The sequence below is a fragment of the Bos javanicus genome, chromosome 22 (assembly GCF_032452875.1).
Source record: "Bos javanicus breed banteng chromosome 22, ARS-OSU_banteng_1.0, whole genome shotgun sequence".
Classification (NCBI taxonomy): Eukaryota; Metazoa; Chordata; class Mammalia; order Artiodactyla; family Bovidae; genus Bos; species Bos javanicus.
In genome coordinates this window covers 54,269,696-54,297,253 of record NC_083889.1, presented here as the reverse complement: position 1 = coordinate 54,297,253, position 27,558 = coordinate 54,269,696, and the positions used below count along the sequence as shown (strand labels likewise).

The window sequence follows — 27,558 nt, the reverse complement described above, 5'->3', positions numbered from 1 at the left end:
GCGGGGTTTGGGGGGGGGGGGGTCGTGCCTGGCGGCGGGCGACGCGGGCGGATGACGTCTAGCGGCGGGGGAGGCTCGGCAGCATGGCGTCGGTGGCGCTGAGCGAGGCGGAGAAGGTGTACATTGTACATGGCGTTCAGGTAGCGGGCAGTACCGGCGCCGGCCTCCGGGGTTCCCTTGGCCTTGCGGGTCGATGCCGGTCCTCGGCTCGCCCGTAAAGACTGCGGCAGGCTGGGTTTACCTTTGATTAGACCGCTGTGCGGCCGGCATGTGCAGCTCTAAAGCCGCCAGTGCCGGCGTCTTTGGGACCAGGCGGCGAGCATCCATTTAGGACTGTATGCGTACTTGGATCTTTCCGGGTCCACAAGGTTCCAAGCCCGGACGCGGTGGGCAGTCCCTGATTCTGTTATATCCCCTCTCAGCCTTTGACGGCTGAGCTGTCTCACTTTTGTTAGGTACATACTCTGTCATAGTTTTTATCTCATTGAATTTTTGTTAAGTCCTGAAGGTGAGTGTTATGTCTGCTTTACATATAAAGAACTAAGTTCAGAGAGATTAAGTCAGTTGTCTGAGGTCGTAAGGTAAGTGTGTGGTGGTATTGCTGGAAAACGGGTTTGACTCTTGGTCGTGAAAGTCGCTCATTTGTGTCCGACTTTTTGCGACCCCATGGACTATACAGTCCATGGAATTCTCCAGGCCAGAATACTGGAGTGGGTAGCCGTTGCTTCTCCAGGGTTGTCTCTTGGATGTTGCACCGAAAAACACAACCAAGCCAGAGAATGGGAGAAGGAGGAATTTATTAATTGCATCAAGTAAGGGGACTCTGGGAATCTTTTCAGAAGCAATGTCTACCAATAGCAAAACTGGAAAACAAGCTAAGGGCACAGGTATATTCATGAAGGGGCTTGAGCAGAGGAGGTAGCCTACAGTTGGGGCAGAAGTCAGCAGAGTCCAAGCTTTAGTTGATTGGAGTCACCAAGGGGACTGCTTCCCTGGTGGCTCAGCTGGAGAATTGTATGGACTGTATAGTCCATGGGGTCATAAAGAGTCAGACATGAATAAGCGACTTTCACTTTGCTTCACTTCATCAAGGGGAAGAAAAGGGCAACATCATCTTCAGGTTGTGACCACTTTGGGGTCTTATCCTGGAGTTACCATCCTCCAGCCGAGTGGGCAGCTGAGTTCTTGTAGAACAACTCAAAGGTTTGTATCAGACTGTTACGTGTATCCATTGAAGAAAAACTAGGGCTCCGTTTTATCTGAGAACTGTTGTTTCTTCATTGCTTTTCCATTTTTTCCTGAATTCTGTAGTTCCCTCAAGATCATTAATTACTGCAGCATGTTCAAGGGCAAGCACTGTGGCCAGGCGTAGATCACAAAAAGGCTGAGGACTAAAATGGCTTCCCTTGTGTCCAGAAAGCCATGCATGCCTGGTTCCCTTTTTCCGGAACCCCCACCCTTTCTTTGTACAGTGGACCTGGGATATAAATCCAGATCTGACTGTAAAGCCCAACTCAAGTCTTGTGCTATTTTCCCTTTTTAAAAATAGGCACCCAGAGATGAAAGCCAGGGAGAATGCCCACTGCTTCCACTTCTGTTTCTTTGCTCTGTCCTCTGAAAGCACGTCGGCGAAACAGGAGCAGGGAGGGCAAGTTCTGAACCCCCACCATTTTTCTAGGCCTTAAATAGTATATGGACATATATTACTATTACCTTTTTAGGCAGTATTTTTCCCACGTTGGTTTAAGCTTCTTTAGAACCCTAGTTAGCATTTTTTTGTACAGCTTTTGTTTTATTTACTTGTATCTAACTGGTTTTGTTTTTTAAGTATTTTATTTATGTGGCTATGCTGGGTCTCAGCTGAGGGATCTTCAGTCTTTGTTGCAGCATGTGAGATCTTTAGTTGAGACCTGTGGGATTTTAGTTCCCTGACCAGGGATCCAACCCAGGCCCCCTGCTTTGGGAGCACAGAGTCTTAACCACTGGACCACAAGGGAAGTCCCAAGCTGGTTCTTATATTCAGGAATTGGGGGGCAGGTTTCAGAATTTCCAGAATTAGCATTTAATCTTCTTTTCAGGGTTGCTTAACTGGCTAAATGTGTGCTTTCTTCCTCCCTGGAAAGACATTGCTAACCTCTGTCTTAGCCCAGTAATTCTGAAACCTTGAAGTGCCTTTTACTCACAAAATACAGCTTCCTGGGCTTTACCTGGACCTTCTGGATCAGAATCCTTGGGGCTGGGGCTGGGGCTGGAGCCTGGGAATGAGTATTTTCATAAATGTTGGGAGATTTTGATGCAGTCACTAGACATTGGACCTTGGACCAGCCACTGGCCTGGTCCAGCCTGCCTGGAGTCTGCTGTAGAAATCTTTGCCCCTCTGCCTGAGGAGCTTGTAGAAAGGGGGACCCCTTTCAGGGCCGGCGAGTAGGCTGTTGTCTAACACTTGGAAATGAATTGTCCAAGGAGACACACGTGCTGACAAAGCAAGAGACTTTATTGGGAAGGGGCGCCCAGGTGGAGAGCAGCAGGGTGAGGGAACCCAGGAGAGCTGCTCTGCTGTGCAGCCCGCAGCCTCAGGTTTCACGGTGATGAAGTTAGTTTCTGGGTTGCCTCTGGCCAGTCGTCCTGACTCAGTATCCTTCCTGGTGGTGCACACATCACTCAGCCAAGGTGGATTCTAGTGAGGAGGATTCAGGGAGGTTAGTAGTATATATGGTCTGGCGTCCCGTCTCTCAAATTTGGGAAGAATTTCCCAAATTCTTCTAGTTAGCAGTAGCTTATTAGTTCCGCATTCCTTACCAGGACGTCCTGTTGTAAGATAACATATCTCCTGCAAATGGTTATTATAGGAACCTTAATGGTCTGGCCAGGGCAGGTGCTTTCTGCCAGTGGTTCCCCTGACAAGGTCAGTGGCCTCCAGCTTCTGTTTGGATGAGGACTTGGAGTGGACTGAGCAGGGCGCCTCCTGGCTCCACCATTCACAGTAAGAGTGTAGTCAGCTAGCTCCCCCTGTGTAAAATGAGAACACATCCGTCCAGGGGACAGAACAGGACCGTGTGGAGTGACAAGGAAAGGGAGCATGGGCCACCTGGCGTGCACTCAGCCCTGAAGAGACGCCGCTCCCAGTGGAGATTTTCCTGTCAGAAGCGTGGCTTCGTCCGGAACCATCTGTACTACATCTGCAGCCTTCACAGTGACCCCATGAGGGGTTCGGCCTGTGGCTGTTGAGATTTAAGCTCTTTTTATTTGGGAAGATTAAGTCGGGTTGCAAAGAGTTGGACACAACTGAATAACTGAACTGAACTGAGAGGTTGTTAAATTGTTGGGTGTAGAAAGTCCCTAGGCAGCTCCTGGACACTGCCTCTCCGGGGCTCAAGCATGGATCACGTGTCTTTGTGACTCTGCCTGCCTTGATGTCTCTGGGACACCTCTACTTCTCTCTGCTGAAGTATCTCCCTTCTCCACAGCCACTTGCTGTCAGGGTGCCCTCCACCTGGCACACGCCACCCGCCCATCTTTACTTCTGTGAGGCCTCTCCAGCTCCCTCCACATCATGACCTGTCAGCTCCTCTTTAACTCTCTTTCCCTGCCAAGTACTTCCCAGATCAGAGATCAGATTCTAAGGAGAGAATCGGTTTCAGGCCCCAGAGAGCTGGCCACTCTCTGGCCTGCGTGCCTTTGGGTCAGACACTTTGCAGCTTTGCAAGGCAAACAGCATCGCATCCTAAAGGAATGCGGGCCCACCCAGCAGGCTTGGGGAGTGGAACGAGGACAACATCTGGTTTGCTTGCTGGGTCTTGGGCCTGGGCCTGCAGAGCCGGGCTCCTTCTAAAGTGGGGTGGCTTCCTAGTAGGGGAGGCCATCTGGTCTCCGTTCTCCTCCAGTGAGCTCTGTGGTTCAGTCGCTCAGTCACATCCGACTCTTTGTGACCCCGTGGACTGCAGCACGCCAGGCTTCCCTGTCCTTCACCATCTCCTGGAGTCTGCCCAAGTTCATGTTCATCGAGTCAGTGATGCCATCCAACCATCTCATCCTCTGTCAGCCCCTTCTCCTCCTGCCCTCAATCTTTCTCAGCATCAGGGGCTTTTCCAGTGAGTCAGCTCTTCACATCAGGTGGCCAAAGTACTGGAGCTTTAGCATCAGTCTTTCAAATGAATATTCAGGGTTGATTTCCTTCAGGGTTAACTGGTTCGATCTCCTTGCACTCGAAGGGACCCTCCAAGAGTCTCCTCCAGCACAGTTGGAAAGCATCAATTCTTTGGCGCTCAGCCTTTATGGTTCAGCTCTCACATCCATACATGACTCCTGGAAAAACCTTAGCTGTGACTAGATGGACCTTTGCCGGCAAAGTGGTATCTCTGCAAGGTAGTGAGGGGTTAGCATCATCTCAGAGGACCACTTCGTGTGTTGGATTGCAAGAGCCAACTGCCAGCTGCTATTAGGGAGTAGGACTGGGTTACCTGGGTGTGAGGAATAGCAACTCTGGGCTGGGTCATCTGTCCTGTGTCAAACAGGAGTTAAACCTGGCACCTCGGTGTCCTCATTGGTAACCTCTCTCTGGGTTGTTTTTAAGGAGTCTGTGAGTTAATACATGTAGCCAGAAGCAGAAGGAAGTCCTGAGCAGGGACTCTTGTGAGCTGCCTGTGTGGGAGAGTCTCCTCTAACTCTGCAGGTTCGGGGTTATTCCCTCTTCTGCATAAAGAGATAGACTCAGAGATGTGCAGGAACTAACCTGCTCAAGGTCCCAAAGCTGGTGTGCAACAGCAGAGTTTTAAATACAGGTTGAAGGTGATTACATATCACCCAACCAGCGGGGTTGTTGCAGTCACGGAGTGAACAGCTTGAGTCACCAGGACCCACCCTGGCATTCATAAGGCCTTTACCTGGAAAGGCGCTCAGTCCCCTGTCCCCTGAGGACAAGGCTCTGCTCCCTGGTGTGGTCAGTCACCTGTAGGCACTTCTACTGATTTTTTTTTTCCCATTGACTTTTTAAATAGACCTTTCACTTCAAGGCAGCCAGTGTTTTAAGTGTTCACACATGGATTGGTTCCTTCGTTTGAGTACTGTAGGTGGATAAAAAATTGTGGTAGGGTGTCAAGCTCTGAGCCAGGCCAGATCACCAGGTTTGGGAGATTCCTAGAGCCTTTTATGTGAAAAAGTAGATTTTGAAAAAGTCCTGTGTGCAGTGATTCATGGATTTTGTTTGTTTTTCTCCTTTTGTGTGCTTTTTTTGATGGAAAACAACAAAAATATGCATCCCTGGAACGGGGAATTTGTAGCTTGCTTATCTCTTACGTGTCACCCAAGTCTTCCCAGCTGAGGGAAGAGGGCTCAGAGAGTGGGTTAAGGGCTGGAAAGAGAAGCCCTGGTGGCCCAGTTTTCTGACATCCCTTCTCATTTCTAAGGGTTCTGATTAGATCTTTCCAGAGCGGGTGGTGATTTAAAGCATAGTTGGAAGCCCTGTAGCCTTGTGGGCCCGCTGCTTTCATAGTCGTTAGCATCCTCACTAGGGCCAAGCGGTCACCAGGCAGCTCGTCCTCACAGGAGGCCTGTGCTGCCTGACCTGCACAATGAGGAGACCCTTTAGAACACAGGAGACTGTGGAAGCGGGGTCAAGAGCTCTGGCTTGGAATTCAAGTGGAATTCAAGCCAGCTATTGACTGGCTCTGACCTTGGGCCATTTAGCATCTCTCAACCTGATCCTCATTTGTAGAATGGAATGAAAAATCTTATGTTACAGGGTTATTGTGAGGATTCAACATATTAACCTGTATGGATTTCCTAACACATTATCTGGTAGATAGTAGTTTTTTTCTTGTTGTTTAGTCTCTCAGTTGTGTCCGATTATTTTCTACCCCATGAACTGTAGCCTGCCAGGCTCCTCTGTCCATGGATTTTCCAGGCAAGAATACTGGAGTGGGTTGCCATTTCTTACTCCAGGGGATCTTCCAAATCCAGGGATCAAACTCACGTCTCCTGCATATCTCCTGTATTGCCGGCAGATTCTTTACCACTGAGCCACCGAGGAGTCTGGTAGATAGTAAATGCATATTAAACAGTAGCTGCTATTTTAGTTCTTGCAAGCAGTGGTGGTTCTTTTCATGTATACATCCATAGAATTAGAGAAGCGCCTTTGAGGTCAAGCAGCGAGTCAGTGGCAGGACCCGGCCTGGAGTCCATGACTAAGGCTCCTAGTGATGCTCACCCTTGTGCTGTAGGTATAACCTACCAAAGACTCAATGTAAAGGTTTCTGAGCCAGATTTTTACTTTGCATCAGGGTACGCCTTGGGGACGGGCTTCCCGGGTGGCACTAGTGGTAAAGAACCTGCCTGCAATGCAGGAGACGTGCGAGGTAAGAGATGCTGGTTCAGTCCCTGGGTCGGGAAGATCCCCTGGGGGAGGGCATGGCAACCCGCTCCAGTATTCTTGCCTGGAGAATTCCATGGACAGAGGAGCCTCGTGGGCTGTGGTCCATAGGGTCGCAAAGAGTCGGACGTGACTGAAGAGACTTAGCACGCACGCATACCTTAGGGATGGAGCAAGTAGAGATGGACCTAGGAAATCTTCATGTGGATGGGGGTAGGTGGGGTTGTAAAGAGATAAAGTTACATAGTTTTGGATCCTCCAGTGAAGAGAGATCTCTCTACAGAGTCAGGAGACTCATTCTCCTAGACATGAAATTCTGTTGCTTTTTAAGAACCTGTCTCCTCAGACTCCAGGAAGGGGTTGCCTCCAAGGAGAGGACGGCTGGGAGTGGCAGGGCTGCAAAGGGACTTCAGCCTGATTTAGGATTGTTTATTTTCTCTCCTTTAATAGGAGTTGAAAGAGTGAAAGAGCTCAAACAAAAACGACAGATGGTAGTAGTTGGTACTGTGTGGCGAGAGCAGGCAGTGTTTTCCTTTTCTGTATTTTAATTTCCCAAAATAAAAAAAGTCAGATATGCAGTTAGCCAGGCAGTTTAAAGATAAGTTTCTGATAGTTACATACTTTAGAACAGTGGTTTGCTTTTTTGTTTTGGATTTTTTTTTTTGCTTGTTTTTGGTTTCTTTTGTGCTTGTTTTTAACATTTTGAGGAGCATTAACCTCTTTGAGAATCTAATGAGGTGATGATTCTTTTTCTGAAAGAAAGAGCTTTCCAGAAAAAAGTTTACAAGGAATGAGGACAGTCTGTATGAGCCGATGTGTAGTGGTTTCCTGCACAGGCATACTCATGTAAAGGTTCATTTGTGCAAGGAAATACAGGAACCATGGACCGGGAGCTAAAGAGACTGGTTCCCTGCCTGGAGTGGCTGGGAGGAAGTAGGAAGAGGGGAGCATGAACTAGCGATGAGGGAGAGGGACATTTGTCTGAGCACACCTCTCCTGACAGTGGCGACTCCTAGAGCCCTAGTGATAGGCCACCTGGCCCAAAGGTAAATAGGAATTAAAAGTAACCAGGATGTGGCGGACTCAAAATGGAACATCAGCAGTTTTAATTGAACCTGAAAGGGGTGCAAATGAGTAACAAAGGCGCAGGGAGGACAATTGGAAAAGGTATTTTGAGTGGGTTATGTAAGATAGAAGGCAGGAGGAGAAGGGAACAACAGAGGGTGATATGGCTGGATGGCATCACCGACTCAATGGACATGAGTTTGAGCAAGCTCCGGGAGATGCTGAAGGACAGGGAAGCCTGGTGTGCTGCAGTCCATGGGGTCGCAAAGAGTCGGACACAACTGAGCGGCTGAACAGTAACAATATTTAAGGCTAAAGACAAAAAGAAATCTACACAAATAACTATTAGTAAATGTGTTTCTCATAGGGGTATGGCAGTAACAATTCTGAAACTGTGTATTCAGAGACTTAACAAATACAGAAATACACTGTAGATAATGAGAGCCAGGTTTCTCCCTGAGAGAAGTTTCAGATAAGACAAGGAAGAAGGTTGGAACCAACTCTCAGTATGAACACATGGCTCTTTAATCCACATGTGGATAGATAATCCACATAAATAAAGATGTGTGTGTATGCGTGGGTTAGTACACACATGTTTTTTTCTGGCTCTGTTCTACTGAGAAGATCTAGAAGCAATGATACCCTAATAGCAATTAATCTACTTAGCACCCAGATCTTGGTTTTTAAGTACCATTCTCCCATAAAAGGAACCAACGCTCCTTAGGAAATGGGCTGATCCCGGGGCTGGGGCAGGGAAAATCTCAGAGGCTGTAACTCCTCATGTGATCAGAAGTAAAGAAGTGCTCCAAAGATATCTGAGGCATGTTGAGAGAATGCAGGAACCAGCCCATGAAATCGGGAACTCGTTGAGCAACAAGATAAATGCTAGGAGTAAACCACAACATAAAATGGTCATCTATGAGTTATACAGATAGAAGTAAATAATGAGGGAGTAAATAACTGGGGAGAAAGCCAGGCAGTACGTAGACCACCCTGAAACCCGTCCTCTGCAGCAGGGTCGGCAGACTTCCAGTGAAAGGCTAAGTGGTAGTGATGTGGGGGCTGCCGGTCATGTAGTCTCTGTCCCAGCCCCTCAGCTCTGTCCTTGTGTGCGAGCAGCCACAGAATACCTGCGTGAACAGGCATGGCTGGGTTCCCATGGGACAGCTTCCAGAACGAGCAGCCTGGGGGCCTAGCTGCTGACCCTGTCCTAGAGAATGCCTGTGTTAGAAGACACCAGCTGATTGTTTCCAGCCGTTTACAGAGTAGATCTGGTTGGGTTTAGGGGGTAGGAGGGCTACAAGCTGAGACAGGTGAACTTGTAACTGACAATCTGTGTTTCTTGTGGCTTCAGAATTGCAGATTTGGGAAGAAATAGCTCTTATTTATTATGTCTCTTCGGATTTTGTGTGTGCCTGTTCTAGATGGTGGTATATAGTTTGGACTTTCCACTTCAGACCTAGATGGGAAGCCGAGCTTTGCTCTCCCTAGCTGTGGGACCTTGAACACAAGTTGCTTAAATTCTCTGAGTCTTCGTTTCCTCATATGTAAGACAGTAATGTTATCAGCTCACAGGACAGGATTTCTAGACGAATCCCTAAAAGGAGCTGTTGTACCGCATATTTCTCTAGAGGGGAAAGGAGTGAGTCAGTTGAGGAGCCTCTTGGAGGGTTAGGCCCACAGCCTTAGGATGTTGGTTGTTGCACCCAGGAAGACCTCCGTGTGGACGGCCGCGGCTGTGAAGACTACCGATGTGTCGAAGTGGAGACCGACGTGGTGTCCAACACCAGTGGGTCTGCCAGGGTCAAGCTGGTGAGTGCTGGGCCCACGGTTTGTACAATGTTGAGGAATGGGTCGGCTCTCGGGAGCCAGCCCCTCTGGGCTTTCAGGGTGCATTTTGTTCCAGGGGAAACATAAGACCCACAGCCAAGTCTGGGAGGGGGTCTGTGTAGATCTGAAGGACCCCTCTCCTTCTCAAAGGGCCCCTTTTCAAGTTCCATCACTGATCCTAAGAGAGTTCCCTGGAGGTGTGTGTCTGGGAGACGAGGGCGTGGTTGGGTGGCATGCTGTCCGCCCCAAATGAAACCCCTTCTTGCTTGTGTCCACAGGGTCACACCGACATATTGGTGGGCGTGAAGGCAGAAATGGGGACACCGAAGCTGGAGAAACCAAACGAAGGTTACTTGGAGTTCTTTGTTGACTGGTCAGTACTCTGCACGTGGTTTTAAAGAAAAGCAATTTAAAAGAAGATTCAGAGAATGAACCTCTGGTTTCCTGCTGAGCCCACTTTTATTTTGTATTTAATCATCCTTTATCCGGCCAGCAGATATGTGCCGAGTTCTCTGCTGTGCCAGGCCCCGGGAAATGCAGGAGGAGGCCTGAGCTTAGGGCCTGCCCTTGTCCTGATCAGCCAAGCCGGCCCTCATTTTCCCGGTGCCAGGCCGTCCAGCACACGGTAGTTACAAGAGTCATAGGAAATGATGGGTGTCACTGAGCTTTGAAAAATAATCAGGTATACCTGACAAGACTTACTTGTGCTATAAGGCCCCGGCGGTCTTCCGGCTCTAGCTTTGCAGAAAACTTTTAATGACTCGCTTGGCAGAGCGGGGACAAGGACCAGCCAAGCTTCTCGCAGGCTGAGGGGGTGGCAGCCGGGCAAGCTGCGTGGGCTCAGGGAAGAGCAAAGACTGCACCCTCAGCAGCCAGCTGGCCAGCCTTGTCACTGCCTTCGTCTCCGGCAGCTGGGTGACCTCGGGCTGGTTACCCAGCCCCTCTGTGCCTAAATCTCGTGACCTAAAGAATGGAGATGGTGATACTGGGGTGACGATGAGGAAGTTAGGTAATGAAAATAGAGCGAGCACCCAGTCGTTACACGTTCCATGGGCTTTCCAAAGTGTTCTTTCTCTCCACCTCCCCTTTGAAGGCTTGGGGCTTTTCACCGGGTTGCTGGCCCAGTCTCATCTATCTGTAACTTCCTCTTCCAGCTAGCAGCGGTGACAGTGAACCTTCTTGAAATGGATGAGGCTCTCTATTGGTTCATGCTAGATGCAGATATGTAACATTGATACTTTACTGGTAGAGGGGCAAGACCGCCCCCACAGTCGGAGATTTCCTGAATGGACTCGGAGGACTCAGCATGGAGCATGTAGTTGTACTCAGAGCTATGATTGTTACAGAAACACAGCAACCCATGCGTGATCATTTTGCCTAAGGAAACCCATTAGAGACTCAACACCCAAGATTTTGCCTGGTGACGCAGGCACCGTCTGCTTTACACACACTGAAGTTGCAGACTCCCAGAAGGAAAGCAGGTGTCTGGCATACACCATACGTTATCCACACAGTCTCGGCACAGTTTACCACTGACTGGGTCCTCTCTTAAGAGCCGAGTGCCCAGATGCAAGCCAAGGGCCAGCCTCGCAAGCAGGCCCTTCGAAAGGTAGCAGCCTTGCGCCTGTGATGTCAGCCCTTTCCTGCAAAGATGCTGACCTACACTTGCACAGTGAGCTGCAGACTTGCAGTCTTCATTTCCGAACAGATGTTGGTCCTCACAAAACTCCAGTAAGAGATGACACAAGGGGTTCCGAGAGGGTAAGTGACTTTCCTGGGTTCACACAGCTAGTTCTGCCAGCTCGGGTCTATCCAGCTCTGAGCCTTTGCTCTTGTATTTCATACAGCCTGCAGAAGCCAGCCTTAGCGGGATGCCCCGTGTAGAGTTTCCAGAACGTGTCTTCATTTTTCTGGTTAGTTTTCCTCCCAGCGTGTTGCTGCCCCCAGTCCTGGTCCCCTGGCGCCATCTCCCCTCGGTTCTGCCCAGCTGCTCTCAGCATTCCGGGTCATCCAGTGGGACCAGCCCATCTTTTAAGTTGCTGTACATGGTGGTGACCTTGTTCAGGCCTCCAGCTTATCCTTTCCTTTGCTCATGGAGGAAGAAAAAAATGCCTCTCCTGACTTGATCTGCCTGATTCGGTGCAGTAAATAGTCACTGAAGAGCAGATACCATGTGTTAGGGGCTGTCATCTGCTCTCCTTTCTTCCTCTTCGTTATCTCCTACCTCATTCATCTCAGGCAGATCAAAGGCAGTCAGTGCGGCCACGCCAGGGAGAGTGCTGCACTCATGCTTGCTGCAGGGGCCACGTTTCCGTGTGGCTCTGCGTCTGAACATGGCTTGAGGTTGGCCCACTGCCCGTGTCCCTTTCTAGTCCTGGCTGGAGAGGGTGGCTCTAAGGCAGGCGGAGCCTTTGAGCAGCCTCTTCCCCAGATCTGGGTTCTAGAAGTAAGCCCCTCTCTCCTGACTGAGAGGCTGCCTGCTGCTGTGTTTCTCCTCCTCTGTAAGTCTCAATAGAACCTCAGCAGGCCTAGAAGCCCCACTTTCCAGGGAAGTTCTCCTGAATCTGTTTGTCAAGGTGGCACCCTTCGGCGTCTTTAAGAGACTCTGTGTGATCAGCCAGAGGATGGAATCACCGTGAGATTCATAAAAGCCCATTTTCCTGCAAACAGGAGGTCACCAAGCATCTCTGGCTGCCACCTTTATCAGAAGCTTATTTGCATCTTCAAAGAGCAACTCACAGTTGTGTAAACAAAGCCCTTTCACTTTGACCCAGTGAACAGGAATGGCTTCTGGGCACCTGTGGCTGTGCCCAGGCTTCAGGGTGCTGCCCCCAACCCCGCCAGGGCCCCAAGCGTGGGGCTTCTGCCAGAGAGCTCAAGGCACACACCCATCCACAGGCTGAGACAGTTGTTACCCAGTGGGAGGAAAGTGATTGGGTGGTGGTGGGACCCCTCCTGCCTGCCTGAGCCCAGCTTGACTTAACTACTTGCCAGCAACCTTAATGTTTTTAATTATTTCAATTTCCAGTGGTAGAGAGGTCATGGAAAACTAATTGCTTTTCTTCTGATTGCTTCTACTTCTTTTCATCTGCTTGGAATCAAATACAGAGCCTGGGGTAGACACCTGCCCCACCCCAGTGATTTTCCCTGGGTCTCAGAAGTGGTGCCCTTAGGGAAGGGTACCTGAGACACAGGCCTGATCCCTGTACCAGTGGAGGAGGAAAACGCGGGGGTTCCTGAGCTCTGCTCCAGAAATACCTGGCAGCACCTTTACCTGGGAGCGAACTCGGACCTTCTAGCTCCTGCCTATGTGTCTTTGGCTTGTTAGTTATAGCCTGAGAGTAGGCTGTGTTATAAGAAGGTTCAAACTTTGGGAAAAGATGGTTTCCATCTGAAGGCCAGAAGGTAAGTATTTGGTGGGCTTGGTGTGTCACTGTGGTTACCACCAGTGGCCATCCATCAGGTCACTTCCTGGCTCGTGGCCACCATGTTGATGGGCTTAGGGACTCTGTTTGTTCTCAGAGAGGCTTCAGGTTTTAGCTGGGGCAGTTGGGGAGAACGCATTTCATTCGTGGACATTTCAGTGTGTCTGACGCTTTTCACTTGTCCGGGATCTCAACTACTTTAAGTGTGATCATTTGTTTTCTTCACTCACTGAATCTGGATTGTTTTCTTCATTCACTGAACCTGGATCGGTTTCAAGCCCTGAATAGGTGGGTGGAGCCACTCGATTTCTCTTCCTTACCTACTTCATGCTGCTTGAAGCGTCACCGTTCTCAGCTGAAGGGTCGAGGGTGGGGGCAAAGCAGAGAGGTAACCTGAAGGCCTCATTTGAGGCTCGCTGGGCTCTGAAAGTCTGCAGAGCTGATGAGGTAACTCTCCCAGGAACTTCAAACAAGGGCTTAAGATGAAACACTCAGAATGTGCCACTGTTCCCATCCCCTTCTATTGGGGCGCTTCAGCAGGCCTGGAAATGAGCAGTGTGCCTCCAGAGGACTCAGGGGAACTGGGACCTGCCTGGGGGCTAGGGACTAGAGGGTGAGGCCCGGAGTCATCCCTGGCCCACCTGGCTGTAAGACTTCATGGCTCTGCAGGCTAGATCCATTGCAAGGGGAACAACAATGGGCCTAGTGTCTCAAGTCCTGCTCCAGCTAGACAGGGCCTTGATCCCAGCCTAATGCAGTCAGAGCAGAGAGATGCCAAGCAGGAGGAGCAGGGTGGAGGTGATGAGTCAAGACGCTGAACTGGGAGCGGCAGCCTTCCTAGGATTTTTCTGTTTATCCAGCTCCATAAGCGATTTCCCAGCAGCCCTGGAAAAGGGGCTGGGTCATACTTTATGAAGGACCTGAATTGGTTTCAGTAACTGTAATTATAGAAAGAACTTGTCTTATGCAAAAAAAACCCCAAGTGTATGTTCCTCGTCTGAAGGATATACACTGATGTCTGTGAACAGGGGGCTAGGATTACCAGCCTGCATTCTTTCTCGCTCTCTTTCTAAACTTGGTACTTAATAGAGAAGCTTTTTTATTTAGGACTCCCTTAGTCTGCATTCATTGACTCCAACATTTGTGGTCTAGTAGTAAGTCCTAAGACCAGAGCACCCATTCAGTACCTTGAGACATAAGACGGGCCCAAGAGCACTCACCTGACTGATGCTAGGCTACAAGCCAGGTGTGCTGAATGACACATTCGGGCAGATCCCGGGAGCTTTCCATGGTCTCATGGGCTTCTAAATCCTCCTTTCTCTGGCTGCCAGCTACGCATAAAGGGTTAACCTGTTTTTGTGTTTTTTTTTAAGGGTAGGGGGCAGAAATCATTTAAAATGGGAAAATTTTCCACTTTAAACCAGCCCAGTGTCAAAAAAAAACAGTGGGTGTGGTTTTGTTGGTAGATTAATTTAGCCAACTGGCTTGGGAAGTTGTTAAACTGTCCCTCTGGGCTGTAGAAGAGTTAATGAATCCATTCCATCATTAGTCACACCCAGGAGGACTCAGCCTACTGTAATGAGGGAAGGATAAACATTTTAAGCATAAGGACCTCTGCTGGATTTGTCCACCCAGAGCTCTGTACAGATGCGCTTTTAAACAGAAGATAGGACTTAATGTTGATGGCTTAGGGTTTACATTAGAAACAGGTTGTCTTTTGCTGGCTCTGCAAACTAACAAACTTGGTCTCTGGTGACTTGATTATTTTACCATCGATGAACTCCTTTTCATGGCTCGGTGCCCGAGTCCGGCCAAGGCTGCGAAGGAACAGTGAGGTTGCTATGGCAGTGATGAAGTTTCTCTTGGGGATTTTTAAATTGGGGGGTTCTCCTGGCTTGTAGTGGTCAGGGAAGACTATATGATGAGAGAAGCAATGTTATTAGACAACGCTACACTCTGATTGTTTTAGGATTCATCTTACGTCTGTATTAGAATGGACCAGACAGAAGGGACACTGAAACCTGTGAGGCGAGGTTTGCTTCAGCATATGCAGATGGGGTGGGCACAACCTTCGGCCTTCACAGAGGTTTTGCTTGGGCTGGAATCCCCCTGCTCGTCTGTGGTCAGACCAGCTTGTCTCATGTTCAGGTTCGAGACTCCCTTCAACCCGCAATGCTGACTGACACCCCCTGCAACCCTCCCTGACCGTTTCTGTGTGCCTGTTTGCATGTGACTTCCTGCTGTGTCCCTGGAACTGCTGACTTGGGTTTGCACCTGTCCCACTGTCTCTAGGTCACTAGTGCCTAGTCCAGGGCCGGGAACCTTCTGGGAGGACGAGCGGATGGACAGATGGACAGGGACCAGAGAGCTTCCACATGTGGTTTTGTAGAGACCTACTGAAACAACTGATTTCTTATCTTTCTGGGCCTTAAGTTCATTACAATAAAATAATTACTGGAGTGTTTACATATCCCACAAATGTACCAAGGGTTTATTTTTGTTAAGGCAAACCCTCAAAAATTTCCTGTTAAAACAGTAGTGCTTGGGGCAGGGGCAGGGGGTGCCCATGCTGATGCTTGCTCCTTCTTTGTTGAGGTAGTTCGGCATAAAATTCAGGAAGCTACGAAGGAAAAGGCATTTCTCTTGAAAAATAACAAAGTAAACACGATAACCAAAGTGAAGAGAGATTTCAGTCAGCAAACAGTTCTTAGTTTCCTGCTTTTCAGTACCGTGATGATCTAAAGTTTATGACAGAACTCTGACATACTATTATACATGTCTCTTTTTAAAAAATAGTTTTAATGGCGGATAATTGCTTGACAATAACATCAACATGAATCAGGTATGTGTGTATATATGCATGTCCTAGATAACCCCAGGAGAGTTACTGTGCCTACACTGAGGTTTTGTCTTGAGAGTGTCATCATCTAGGGTTGGTGTGTATACTGTCACCGCTCTGTAGACCAGACTCATTCTCTCGGCCTCCTACTTCCTTGGCCTGCCAAAGAAGAGTCTAGTAGACATTCAAGATATGAGAGTTCATTATTGCTGGAAGTGGTTCATTTCACCAGTGTTCTTGTTTCTCTCTGGATAAAGATGGCTTCTGTGAGAAGTCAGTGGGCACTCCCACCACACACAGCAACACAGCCAGGGCACCATCCTGGCCTGGTTCACGGCCTGTGTCTGGACGCTGGAAGAGTGGCAGATGCAGCCTTCCCACAGTGGCTTTCCTCCCAGCGCTGGTTCTTCCAGCGTCCCCCAGGGAACCTGGAACAAAGCCTGCCCCTCTGTCCATGCATTCGACAAGACTCACCCCTTTCCTGTCGCCCTTCTGTGTAGTTCCGCCAGTGCTACCCCTGAATTTGAAGGTCGTGGAGGCGATGACCTTGGGACAGAGATTGCTAACACCCTGTACCGGATATTTAACAACAAGAGCAGCATCGACCTCAAGTCCCTGTGCATTAGTCCCCGGGAGCACTGCTGGGTTCTCTACGTGGACGTGCTGGTAGGTCTCACGTCACTGCACTGGCCATGCCCCACGTCTGTGGGAGACATGTGGGCCTGCTTTCCTCCCTGTGCCTTTTCCGTCTTCAGTTGGATACTTTCAGTTTCCAGGGTGAGACTACTTGGGGAAACTTTGGCCTCCCATAATGGTTTCTAACTTACATACAACATACGTGCAGTAGGGCACGGATGATGCCACCTGACAGTAAATCTGCCAACAGCTGTACCATGGTAGCACCCAAAATTATCCGCAGAGGTTGTTGGGGAAGAAGGAAACAAGAGATGTTCTCTAGATGGTGCCAGACAGAGTTGATCGGCAGAGTTGCGACAAGGAAGATGAGCATTCACCTGCATTTTTGTGTAGCCCTTACAGATGTTCTGCCAGTGGGCACTAGCCTTCCCCATTTATAAGTGAGGGCACTGAGGCACAGAGAAGTCAAGGAACTCTGCCAGGGGATCTCAGCTTGTGATCAGTGATCCTGGGCTCCAAAGCCAGGGGTGTTTAATGCCAGAGCCAACTCGTGACCTCACCTCATCCTCCCTTGAAAACACTGTAGCCCACCTACTCTGACCCCCTTGTTTCCCATGAGGACCCGGGGCCCTGCCCCCTTGCCTTCTCCAGAGTCTGTGCCTGCAGGAGCCTTTCCGGTCTAGCCCTCCATTTCCTTCCTGGTGCTTCCCTCCCAGTTACTTGTCTGCCCGGTTTTGGGCACATGGCAGTAATTTCTCTTACAGCTATACTTTATTTTGCCAGTTTCTTGCTCACATACAGGCTCTTATTAGGTCTCTTTCCCTTTAATCTTGTGAACCTTGAGATGAGTGACATCTTCCACTTCATATTGAGGGCAGAGGGCGAAGCCAGGGACCAAACAAGTCCTTTCATGAGTATGAAGATAACGCTGATCTTGTGGACTGACAGTGAGCTTCGTTACTGGGAACAGCCTGGCTGTCTAATTGTTGGCCCTGCATGAAACAGGGCAGGGCTTTCTGGAAACTTTTAAATTAGTTTGATCATAGATGGGGTAGAGCTAGCCAAAAGAGCAGTGCTTAACTGTCCAGCAGGTTTAGGTCTGTTCTGAATGCTGATGCTTTGGGGTTACAAGTTCATTTGCTTTTTCTCATCTCCAATAACCAGGCTGTATTTGGAGTTTGATTCCTACTAAGCAGGTAGTTTTACAGGTGCCGGTTTTGAGGAGGGTGGGAACTGGCAGCCTGAAGTCACTGCCAAGAGGCAGGCTTCACAGCTGCCCAGGGAGGTGCCATCCCACACGCTTGTGGCTCGTTAGGCTGGTCCAGCGAGGGGGCCTCGTGCACTTTTGATTCGGGCAGGAAGCCTATCCTCTCAGTGCAGCCTCTTGCAAGACTGGTGACCATCAAAGAGACACTGTCTCACCTTAGAACCAGTAGGCTTCTCCCCCGAGCAGGGGTACACGGGGAACAGGAGCAGCTCAGGGTGCATTGTGTCCTGGTCACCCGCATACCTTTTGCATCGGAATTTCTTCTCCAAAGGGGTTGTCAACAATGAAGACGGAGAAGCTATGGATGCACTGAACAGTCTGTGAGGAGAACAAAGGGAAGATGAAAGAGCAAATTAGAATTTATTTTAAAACACTTAGCTGATGCCTCCTGCGTGCCAGACACACTTTGGAGGGCTTTACAAAGACTCATGTGTTGAATACCTCTGGGAGACAGAGGGGCTTTCACCCTTTGTGAAGCTTGGAGTAGTGAGGTCCAGACTGGAGAAGTCAGCAGTCACCCAGCGAAGACAGGAATTGAAGCAGACTGTCCAGCGCCAGCATCTAGCCATTCAGCAGTCTGTACGTGAACCAGGGTGCAGGGGAGCTAGTCTGGCTGCTCGACAAACATGCTGCAGTTATCAAGCCAGCTGGTAATACAGGCTGGGAGATCATATTCTGATAAGCAGTAATTATACGAGGCAGTAGGAGAGATGCTTGGAGTCTACCGGAGGCTTGCCCAGAAAGCTCAAAGGTGGGAATTAGAGTCTGTACTGGGCATGGACACAGTGCACAAGACCTGCCAGGTGTGACTGTTGATTCTCAGAGTTTGGAAGGCCCGGGCTTTGAGCCTGCCTGTCTTCCATAAATAATCACCAGGCTCCTCCTTCCCAGCAGCCCTTCTGCTGGACTCTGAAGAGAAAGGAATAAACAGAGCTGACAGCGTCCAGCCTCAGGAGTCAGTAGTTCAGACGAAGAGGAGACAGACTCTAAATAAACACACGCGGAAATACACGGCTTTTCTTTCTCCATGTGACTTCCTCTCCTCTCTTCCCATTGGCTTTATTCCATAACCTCAGGCCAAGGCTTCTTGAGAATAAGGAAGAAGGGTGTGTTGCCCTCCACTTAATAATGGGCTCCAGCCCTCCCTGGACGGGAACACTCGAGTGCAGTCAGCACTTCTGCTCACAGGTGAAAACGTGTGAAAGACCTCAGCTGTGCTGTGCTTCACAGAGACCATAGAGTGAGAGGTGTTTGAGCATCAGATTTACATCGGTCGTTGTGTGCAGTAGTGACTGCGGTCGTCAGCGTGACCCTGGTGGCGGCGGCAGCGTCAGTGGCCGCCATTCTGCACTTGTCTGGAGGCTGGGTATATGCGAGCAGAGATGAGAGGAATGCTTGCCGAGTGCTTCTGAGAGTCACCTGGGGCAAAACGCCGGGGAGCAGTTTTCCCTCAGCGTAGGCCCGACTGCCTGAGGAGCTAGCTGCTCCACACGGTCTGGGGCCTCTGAGCGGTGGTCCCACAGCCGGGGCAGCAAGGCGGCACCTGCAGTTAGCGTGAAGAGCCTGTGCGGGGCAGTGAGCGGGCCGAGCAGCCTGGCTTTCTGCTCTGTATAAACACTTGGTCCGTATTTTTTAGGAACCAGCATGCTTTCATTGGGGTAATACTTAAGGTGAGAAATGATGCTCACTGCTTCTCCCCGCCTCACTCCCTGTCTCCCTTAGCTGCTGGAATGTGGTGGGAATTTGTTCGATGCCATCTCCGTAGCTGTGAAGGCTGCGCTCTTCAACACCAGGTAAGCCTGCTGGAGACAGCGCCGTGGCCTGTGGAGACCCTGAGAGGACACTTGTGGTGGACTGCGGAGGCATCACGGCTGAAGCCCGTCGGAGAGGATAACCAGGGGTTTCCCCATCAGCAATGGGGTATTTAATTTTAAGCTTCAGAAAACAGATTTCCTAAGTTAAAACTAGATATATTTCTGTATTTATGTTTTGGATTATTATTTTCATAAGTAAACGTACCATGTAGAAAAATTTTCAAAAACCACAGAACAGCAGATGGAGTCGAAACCAGTGACCCAGCCAACTGTCCAAATACTGTTACTAGGTAAAGCTCCACAGGGGCCAGGGTTTTGCCTGCTTTGTACTCTGCTCTCTGGGCTTCCCTGGTGGCTCAGTGGTCAAGAACCCACCCGCCAACTCGGGGGACGTGGGTTCCATCCCTGGGTTGGGAAGAGCTCCTGGAGAAGGAAATGGCAACACACTCCAGTATTCTTGCCTGAGAAATCCCATGGATAGAGGAGCCTGGTGAGCTACAATCCATGGGGTCCCAAAGAGTCAGACACGACTTAGCAACTGAAAAACAACAACGACAAACATAAATACCCCCAAATGGACACTATGGTTATTTTCAAGTGCCCACATTATGGGTGATTAAAAAAGTTATTTTAGAGTTTTCCTGTGGTGGAATTTAAACCACTTGCACAGTTTAAAATACAACAAACAAAAACAAAGTTGAATAAATGTAGGTCAGATGTTGCAGGATGGAAGCTCTGTTAAGAACGAAAGCTGTAGAGTCCCCTTCCCCTCGCTGGGCCTTTAGACTCCTGGCTAACACTGGCCGAGGGCAGGCCTGGCCCTTGTGGCCACTGTGAGGCCTCGCGTCCCAGATGCTATCCGCAGCAGCCTGGCCTTGGGCTCTGTTGGAGAAGAAAGGAAGTTGCCATCTGTTGTACCTCAAGCCTCAGAAATCACTCCCTGTCTTGCCAGCTGGTTACCATGGGCACCAAGGCAGAAAGGGAGAGGAGAACCAGATGAGGCTGTTGGGCTGTAGGGGAAGTGTTGGGCAAACTGTACATCAGAATGGTAAACCCAGCTGCTCAGGTAGGGGAGGACACCTGTCATGGGCATAGCTGTCAAGTCCCATTCCCAGAGCACAACAGCCATGCAGGCAGCAAGGGGTGGGGATTCTGCAAGGCACTCGGTCTCCCTGGTGTGTGGAGAGGACTTTGTATAGTCAGGGCCTTCTAGAAGGGTGGCGGCCATTCTGTCGAGAGTATCCTGTAGCCCTTCTGATGAACCACATTATGGCCAGAGGATTGGGAAGGGGTGTGTGTGTGTATGTGTGTGGTGGGAAGAGGTATGTGTGTGTGTGAGAGAGAGATGGGAGGGGGTATGTGTGAGTGTGTATGCGTGCTTAGTGTGTGTGTGATGGGAAGGGGTGTGTGTGTGTATGTGTGTGAGAGATGGGAAGGGGTATGTGTGAGTGCGTATGCGTGCTTTGTGTGTGATGGGAAGGGGTGTGTGTGTGTGTATCTGTGTGATGGAAAGGGTTGTGTGTATGTGTGTGTGAGAGATGGAAAGGGGTATGTGTGAGTGTGTATGCGTGCTCAGTATGTGTGTGATGGGAAGGGGTGTGTGTGTGTGTGAGATGGGAAGGGGTATATGTGAGTGTGTATGTGTGCTTAGTATGTGTGTGATGGGAAGGGGTGTGTGTGTGTGTGTGTATGCGTGCTTATTTTTTACCATATCAGAATTCAAACTGTTCACCTAATATTACTTAGTACTTCCACCCTGGGGGCCCCCGGCACGGAGACTTCACGCAGGACAGACCATAGCAGGACTCATTGGGGCAGGACCCTAGTGGGACGTTCTCTGGCTGAAACCCCTCTGCTCTGGACATTGGCGTGTGTAGGGACAGGCAGCAGGACTGAATCAGAGGGGGCTTTTGTCAGACGCACAGGGAGAAGCACTGACGCTGCTTCCGTAACAGTAGCTGGATGGACCACCTCTTCCTTCCTGGCTCCACCCCACACTGGAATGAACCGGCTTTATGGCGTCACTATGTTTCTGGCACCCAGCTCAAGAAACAAGATCAACGCCAGCCCCCAGAAGCCCTCCCACCCTGTACCCCCATGCAGTCACTACAGCCCCCGAGGATAACCACAGTCCTAAAACAATAGGTTGGTTTGTGCTTGGTACACGCGGAATCCCGCAGTGCTTTCTCACTGATGCTCGCCTCGGTCACCGAGCATTATGTTTTGAGACATCTGTGTTGTGACTTGTGGTCATGGTCCTCTTTTTTGCTGTATGCTGTCCACTGCCAGTGAACATGCCACACTTGATGTATCCATTCTTCTGCTGACGAGCATCTGAGCACTTCCCAGTTTTCAGCTCCTGCAAGTAGTGTTAGCAATACTGTGAAACGGTTTTCCAAATTGCTTTTACCAAATGATACTCCTAGGTTTGTATAGAGTCTGAGCCGCTCTGCGTCTTTGCTAGCCCTTGTTTGTTTGTTTTTTTTTAATTGGTCTTTTTAATATTAGCCATTCTGGTAGGTGTGTCTTGGTATCACATTGTAGTTTTATTTTGCACTTTCCTGATGAGTATTTGAAGTTGAGCAACTTTCTGTGTGTCTATTGGCTATGTGAATAGCCTCTTTTTTGAGGTTCCTGTTGAAGTCTCGCCCATTTCTCTGTTGGGTCGTCTGTCTTTTCTGTTCGGTAGAAAGTCTTTATGTAATGAATGTGTCAGTTTATACACACACACTCACACAGAGAAATAATTTGTTTTCTCCATTATGGATTATCTTTTAGTTTCCAAATAATGCCTTTTGACAAACAGAAGTTCATCATCTGAATCTATATTATATCATACACACGCACAGAGGCGCACCTCATTTCACTGCACGTCGCTTGATTGTGCTTAGCGGATACGGCGTTTTCTGCAAAGTGAAGGTCTGTGACAGTGCTGCAGTGAGCAGGTCTATCAGGGCCATATTCCCAACGGCATTTTCTCACTTCATGTCTCCTGCAGTATTCAGACTTTTCCTTATGTATATGTTTGTCACAATGACCTGTGATCAGTAATTTTTGATGTTACTATTGCAAGAAGGTTCACATGATGTTTAGTGTTTTATAATAACAGTGTTTTTCACAGCGAGCTCAAACCCGGTGCTCTGTGACAACCCAGGCGGGTGGGATGGGGTGGGAGATGGGAGGGAGGTTCAAGAGGGAGGGAACGTACGCATACCTATGGCTGATTCATGTTAATACATGGCAGAAACCAACACAATATTGTAAAGCAGTTATCCTCCAATTAAAAATAACTTTTATTTTTAAAAGAGTCTTTTAAAATTAAGGTATGTGCACTTTTTTTTTTTCTTTTTCTTGGTATAATGCTTATACCAAGCTTATAGACTCCACTATAGTATAAACATCAGAGAAGGCCATGGCGCCCCACTCCAGTCCTCTTGCCTGGAGAATCCCATGGACGGAGGAGCCTGGTGGGCCGCAGTCCATGGGGTCGCTAAGAGTTGGACATGACTGAGCAACTTCACTTTCACTTTCATGCATTGGAGAAGGAAATGGCAACCCACTCCAGTGTTCTTGCCTGGAGAATCCCAAGGACGGCGGAGCCTAGTGGGCTGCCGTCTATGGGGTCGCACAGAGTTGGACGCGACTGAAGTGACTTAGCATAGTATAAACATGACTGTATGTGCACTGGGAAATTGACAAGTTCATGTGACTTGCTTTATTGTGATGTCTGAAACCAGACCTGCAGTATCTCCAAGATATTTATGTGTGTGTGTGTATTCAGTTATAACTGAACGTTATTTTTTTTTCCTTTACAACGAGTACTCTGTGTCCTATTTAATAATCTTTGTCTACTCTAGGGTCGTGAAGGTGTTCTTAGTTAAAAGCTTTATTGTTTCACCTTTTACCTTTACATCTGTGGTCCATTTAGTATGGATTTTTGTGTTTGGTGAGAAGGTAGGGATAAGGGCTCATTTTTGGATATCTGGTTGACCAAGTATTGTTTTAAATTTCATTTTTAAACTTTTTGTTGTTGTTGAGGTATAATTCATATGTAGTGTTATTAGTTTCAAGTTTATAATATAGTGATTCAGTATTTTTATATATTATACTCCATTTTTAGCTACTGTAAAATAATGACTATATTCTCTGTGCTGTACAATGTATCCGTGCAGCTTATTTCATTTGCAGTATTCAGTTTGTGCCTTTTGATACCCTCCCCCTCTAGCCCACTTGCCTCTGCCCAGCATCACTTTTAAAAGACCTCCTTTCCTCACTGCATCCGTGTCACTTTCGGCAGGGCTGAGGGGGAACTCAGGCACAGCATGACTTCATCTTCTGAGGCACAGGGATTCCAACTCAAGGAAAAGAAGTTACCATGCTTCCTTTCAGTAAGTGGGAATTTTAATTCTGCTTCTAGGATACCAAGAGTTCGTGTCCTGGAAGACGAAGAAGGGTCGAAGGACATTGAACTGTCCGATGACCCCTACGACTGCATCCAGCTAAGCGTGGAGAATGTCCCCTGCATCGTCACCCTGTGCAAAGTAAGAGCTTATATCTCCTGGTTTTTTCTTCCTTGTCAATCTTCTCCAACCCTGGCCTGTTAAGGTTACCCAGCAGGTTGAGAAGTTATGGTTTACAGCCCACACAGAAGTACCTTTAACCTAAACCCACTAATTTCGTTATATTAGAGACCACTACCATAAACAGCTTTCTCTTTTTAATGGGACGATATGGCTCTGGTCTCAGGAGCACATGAGTGGGTTCATAGTAGCAGTAGCCAGAGTTTGCAGAGCTCCTTCTGTCTACCAGGCATTTCACCAAAGTACCTTGAATGCTTAGTTCCTTTAATTCTTTCAACTCTGGTGTCTGGGCTGCTTGTATAGTAAAAAGGTGGTTGAAAGGCAGACACTGCCTCCTCTGTGGGCCCCAATGAGCACATCTATGAAATAAGGGCTGGAGCAGGGCCTGGGTGTCTAATACATCAAGCGTGGAGCACCATGGCCTGTGGAGCGGAGCAGCTGGCTGATGCTCATGCGTGACTGGCACCACCCAGGACTGTGCAGAGAGGCTTGTTCTGATTGAGACTGTCATAATTCCACTCGGGATTCACTGGACGCAGATCAGACTGACAGGCCAGGTTTAATTCCACCAGGATCGCTACATGAGCCTGGGCTGTGGTGAAGTGTTGGGACGACCAGGGCCACCTGCCCTTGACTCATTCTTGAGTGCGTCCATCAGCATGGGCCCTCTGCATTCATCTCTGTCATCAGTGAAACGTCCAGGGGACCTCTGCTGGAGACCCCTGGATAGCCCCTGACTTGGAAGGTCTCTGGATTTTAATTCTGACCACCCTCCCCCCACCCTGTATTTCCATTTCATGCTTCTGTTACACTGTGTACACAGCCTTTCAACAGCACGAGCAAACAGTACTTCAAATATTTCTCTTATGAACAGAATCCAACATAAGGCCTGAATGGGTGGTATGGGTATTCCCCCTGCGAGGCCCTCAGAAGTGGGGGTCCGGGGTGTGTGTTGCCCACGCGTGTGCACTGCTGCCCTTGTCTTGCAGATTGGCTATCGGCACGTGGTAGACGCTACTCTTCAGGAGGAGGCCTGCTCCTTGGCCAGTTTGCTGGTGTCCGTGACCAGCAAGGGAGTCGTGACGTGCATTAGGAAGGTGGGAAAGGGCAGCCTGGATCCAGAGAGCATCTTCGAGATGCTGGAGGTGAGTTTGGTTCTGAAGTGGGCGCTGGGACCTGGCTGGGAGTGCTTGCTGCCTCCTGCCCCCTTGGTCACATGGAAATTCTCCCCATTTTCCCCTCTTCACCCCACTTTTGGGAACTGGAGAGCAGCTGGTATAAGGCAGATGTCGCTGAGCTAGCTGAGGTGGTGGTGGGTGGGGGCTTGGGACCAGGAGGTAGCGAGCTGCCCATAAGAGTTCCTTATCCTCTCCTTCTCTGACCCCAGTGCCACGTTTCTGAATAAGAACGTTGGAACGATAATGTAACTCACTTGTAACTCCCAAATCACACGCTTCAGTGATTGGATAAGGGAACTGAAATCCTGGCCGACTGCTTCCTACCTGTTGAGGAGAGTGGGCAGAGGTGGAGCTGGGGGTACAGGATGGTGGTCTCCCTGTTCCGTGTGGGCCTGGAAGCGTGTAAATGGAGATGAAGAGGGATGGGGGAAAGCCCCCCACAGCCTCTGGGTGGGTTGCTCCCCTCGGTTTCCCAGGCCTGGCAGCAGCACTCGGGCGCTTTCCAGCTGCTCCTGAACTGACTGGTCAGCACTCCCGTCCCCTTCACTTCTGATAAAGCTTACACTCAGCTGGTTGTGTCTGCCGCCCCCGGCCGCTGTAACCTCTCCTGCAAGGCCAGGTCCAGATCTCGCATGTCCTGGTGACCTGTTTGTCTTATTTCCTGTTCTCTCCCTGCCTTCATTCATATGAATAATCAGTTTCCCTGGTCAGTGTCCCCTACTTGGACATTTTTTCCTTTTTTTAATGTTGCGATAAAAATCTTTTCAAAGTCACTTTGGACCTTAATCCTGACTTCGGATTTCATAGACTCTATCCCTTCCCAGTCTTTAGACTAAGCTCTTCTCTTCATATGAGTTTTTGTGACACCTGGGGTCTCATCCCTTGTTATAGTCTGGGGTCAGGGGAAAAGGCACACAGCCCTGGGGAGAGACCACCAATGACTGGGAGGACTGAGGTGGGGCCGGGGCCTGGGTGTCTTTCTCCCTGACATTGATGGGAACGGAAGCAGTAGCACAAGTGAACTAAAGCTGGTATGGGAACGTGGAAGGCTTGAAGGGGAAACTTGTAGTCGGTTCATAATATTCTTGAAATGATTCATGTGACCCAAAAACAGTTGCATAAAGAAAGATTTTTATATAGTTGGGATTTTTTTGTCAAGACCCCCTTCTGTCCCCTGTGTAGGGGGCTAATTAGGAAATCTGTGGGGTTGTCTGACCTCTTGACATGTCTTGATCCCAGCAATTTATGCTTTTAGCATCTCTGCATGGCAGTAACATCAAAGACTCTATTCAGGTATTGACTTTGGTCCTATCTGAGCAGATCTCCTTTGGTGGCAGGCAAATTAGACACTGCTTGTTAAAAAGGGTTCCCAGCACCATCTGTTCCTTCATCAGACAGATTCTGGATTCCCCGTGGTCTCCCCATGCCTTCTCTCTGCAACGCAGTGGCGGTAACCAAGTTCTGACTGGGTTGACTGTTCTGCTGCTTCTGGTGGCAGCAGCTAAGGACCAAGGCAGCTTTTGTTCCTTTCTGCTTGCTGCTTGGGGGTTGGCTTTTCCTTTTTCCCCTTTCTCAGAATAGAGGCTTTCCCAGAATGTTAACTGCTGTGGTGTTGGGGTTTGGAGGGTTGGTTTTTTTATTTATCTTTTTTTTTTGGCAGCACCTGGTCTTAGTTGCAGCATGCAGGATCTTTCATGGTGGCACGTGGGATCTATAGTTCCCTGTCCAGGGATCAAACTTGAGCCCCCTGCGTTGGGAGTGCAGACTCTCAGCATCCAGGAACTCCCTGGGGTTTTTATATTGAATGAAAGTCCTGTAAGGCCGATGGAATGTGTGCAGCTTTGGAATGGCTAATTGGCAGGGATGCTTCTCTCGGTCAGAGTACGTGTGCCTCATGGGCAGGCGTATGCCCTCTTCTGTCTGCCCTTCTCCATCCTACAGACTGGCAAGCGCGTGGGCAAGGTGCTGCATGCCTCCCTGCAGAGTATTCTACACAAGGAGGAGAGCCTGGGGCCCAAGAGACAGAAAGTCGGATTCCTGGGCTGATGTGCACAGCAGCCTCCAACTGCCGAACGTTCGTCTTCTCCTTTTCCCTGGAAGCTGAAGTTTGTATACATTGTTTTCTTAACTGCTGTGAATTTAAAGCAACATTTGTACATGTAAAATTAAAGTCTATTTTCTGGTCTCGTGTGTGGTGTGGCTTGACTTCTTCAGCTGTACACCAGGGTGCCATTTGTGGCTCTGCCACAAATGACCCTTATCTAGGGAATGACAGCTAAGTCCAGAGACCTGCTCCAGTGGAGGACTCTGGTCCCGGGCCTCCCCAGGGAGACTTGTCTCCTGCTGCAGGAGATCAGAACAACAAACACACACACTAAAATAAGACCTAGCAGAAAAATAGTTCAAAGGACATGCTTATGATATCAGTATCAGTTCAGTCGCTCAGTCGTATCTGACTCTTTTCGACCCCACGAACTGCAGCACACCAGGCCTCCCTGTCCATCACCAACTCCCAGAGTTAATCCAAACCCATGTCCATTGAGTCAGTGATGCCATC

General features: G+C 49.2%; 1 protein-coding gene and 1 long non-coding RNA gene across 6 annotated transcripts in view; one reads left to right on the top strand and one right to left on the bottom strand.

Annotated features, from left to right (window-relative positions):
* Positions 1–32: 32 nt before the first annotated feature.
* On the top strand, positions 33–27,185 carry EXOSC7 (exosome component 7). The gene is made up of 8 exons (XM_061397063.1): positions 33–140; positions 9,143–9,244; positions 9,541–9,635; positions 16,027–16,192; positions 19,152–19,222; positions 23,661–23,784; positions 24,813–24,968; positions 26,943–27,185. Exons 1-8 carry the CDS (start codon positions 84–86, stop codon positions 27,045–27,047), a joined length of 876 nt encoding a protein of 291 aa, XP_061253047.1. The 5' UTR covers positions 33–83; the 3' UTR covers positions 27,048–27,185.
* The window catches only part of LOC133235506 (uncharacterized), a 42,168-nt gene continuing 29,649 nt past the window's right edge, over positions 15,040–27,558 (bottom strand). For 4 of the 5 annotated variants that reach the window (XR_009732570.1, XR_009732569.1, XR_009732567.1 and 1 more), the window contains one exon: positions 15,466–17,747. This is a non-coding gene — a long non-coding RNA (uncharacterized LOC133235506). Of the gene's footprint in view, positions 15,308–15,465; positions 17,748–27,558 lie in introns of those variants that run through there. The other variant, XR_009732568.1, reaches the window with a different exon arrangement.

Excerpts from the sequence above, each read along its gene's own strand:
- EXOSC7 (XM_061397063.1), top strand. The coding sequence starts at position 84 with ATGGCGTCGGTGGCGCTGAGCGAGGCGGAGAAGGTGTACATTGTACAT. Across the intron at positions 141-9,142 it reads ACATTGTACATGGCGTTCAG|GAAGACCTCCGTGTGGACGG; the intron begins GTAGCGGGCAGT and ends TGTTGCACCCAG. Across the intron at positions 9,245-9,540 it reads GGTCTGCCAGGGTCAAGCTG|GGTCACACCGACATATTGGT; the intron begins GTGAGTGCTGGG and ends TTGTGTCCACAG.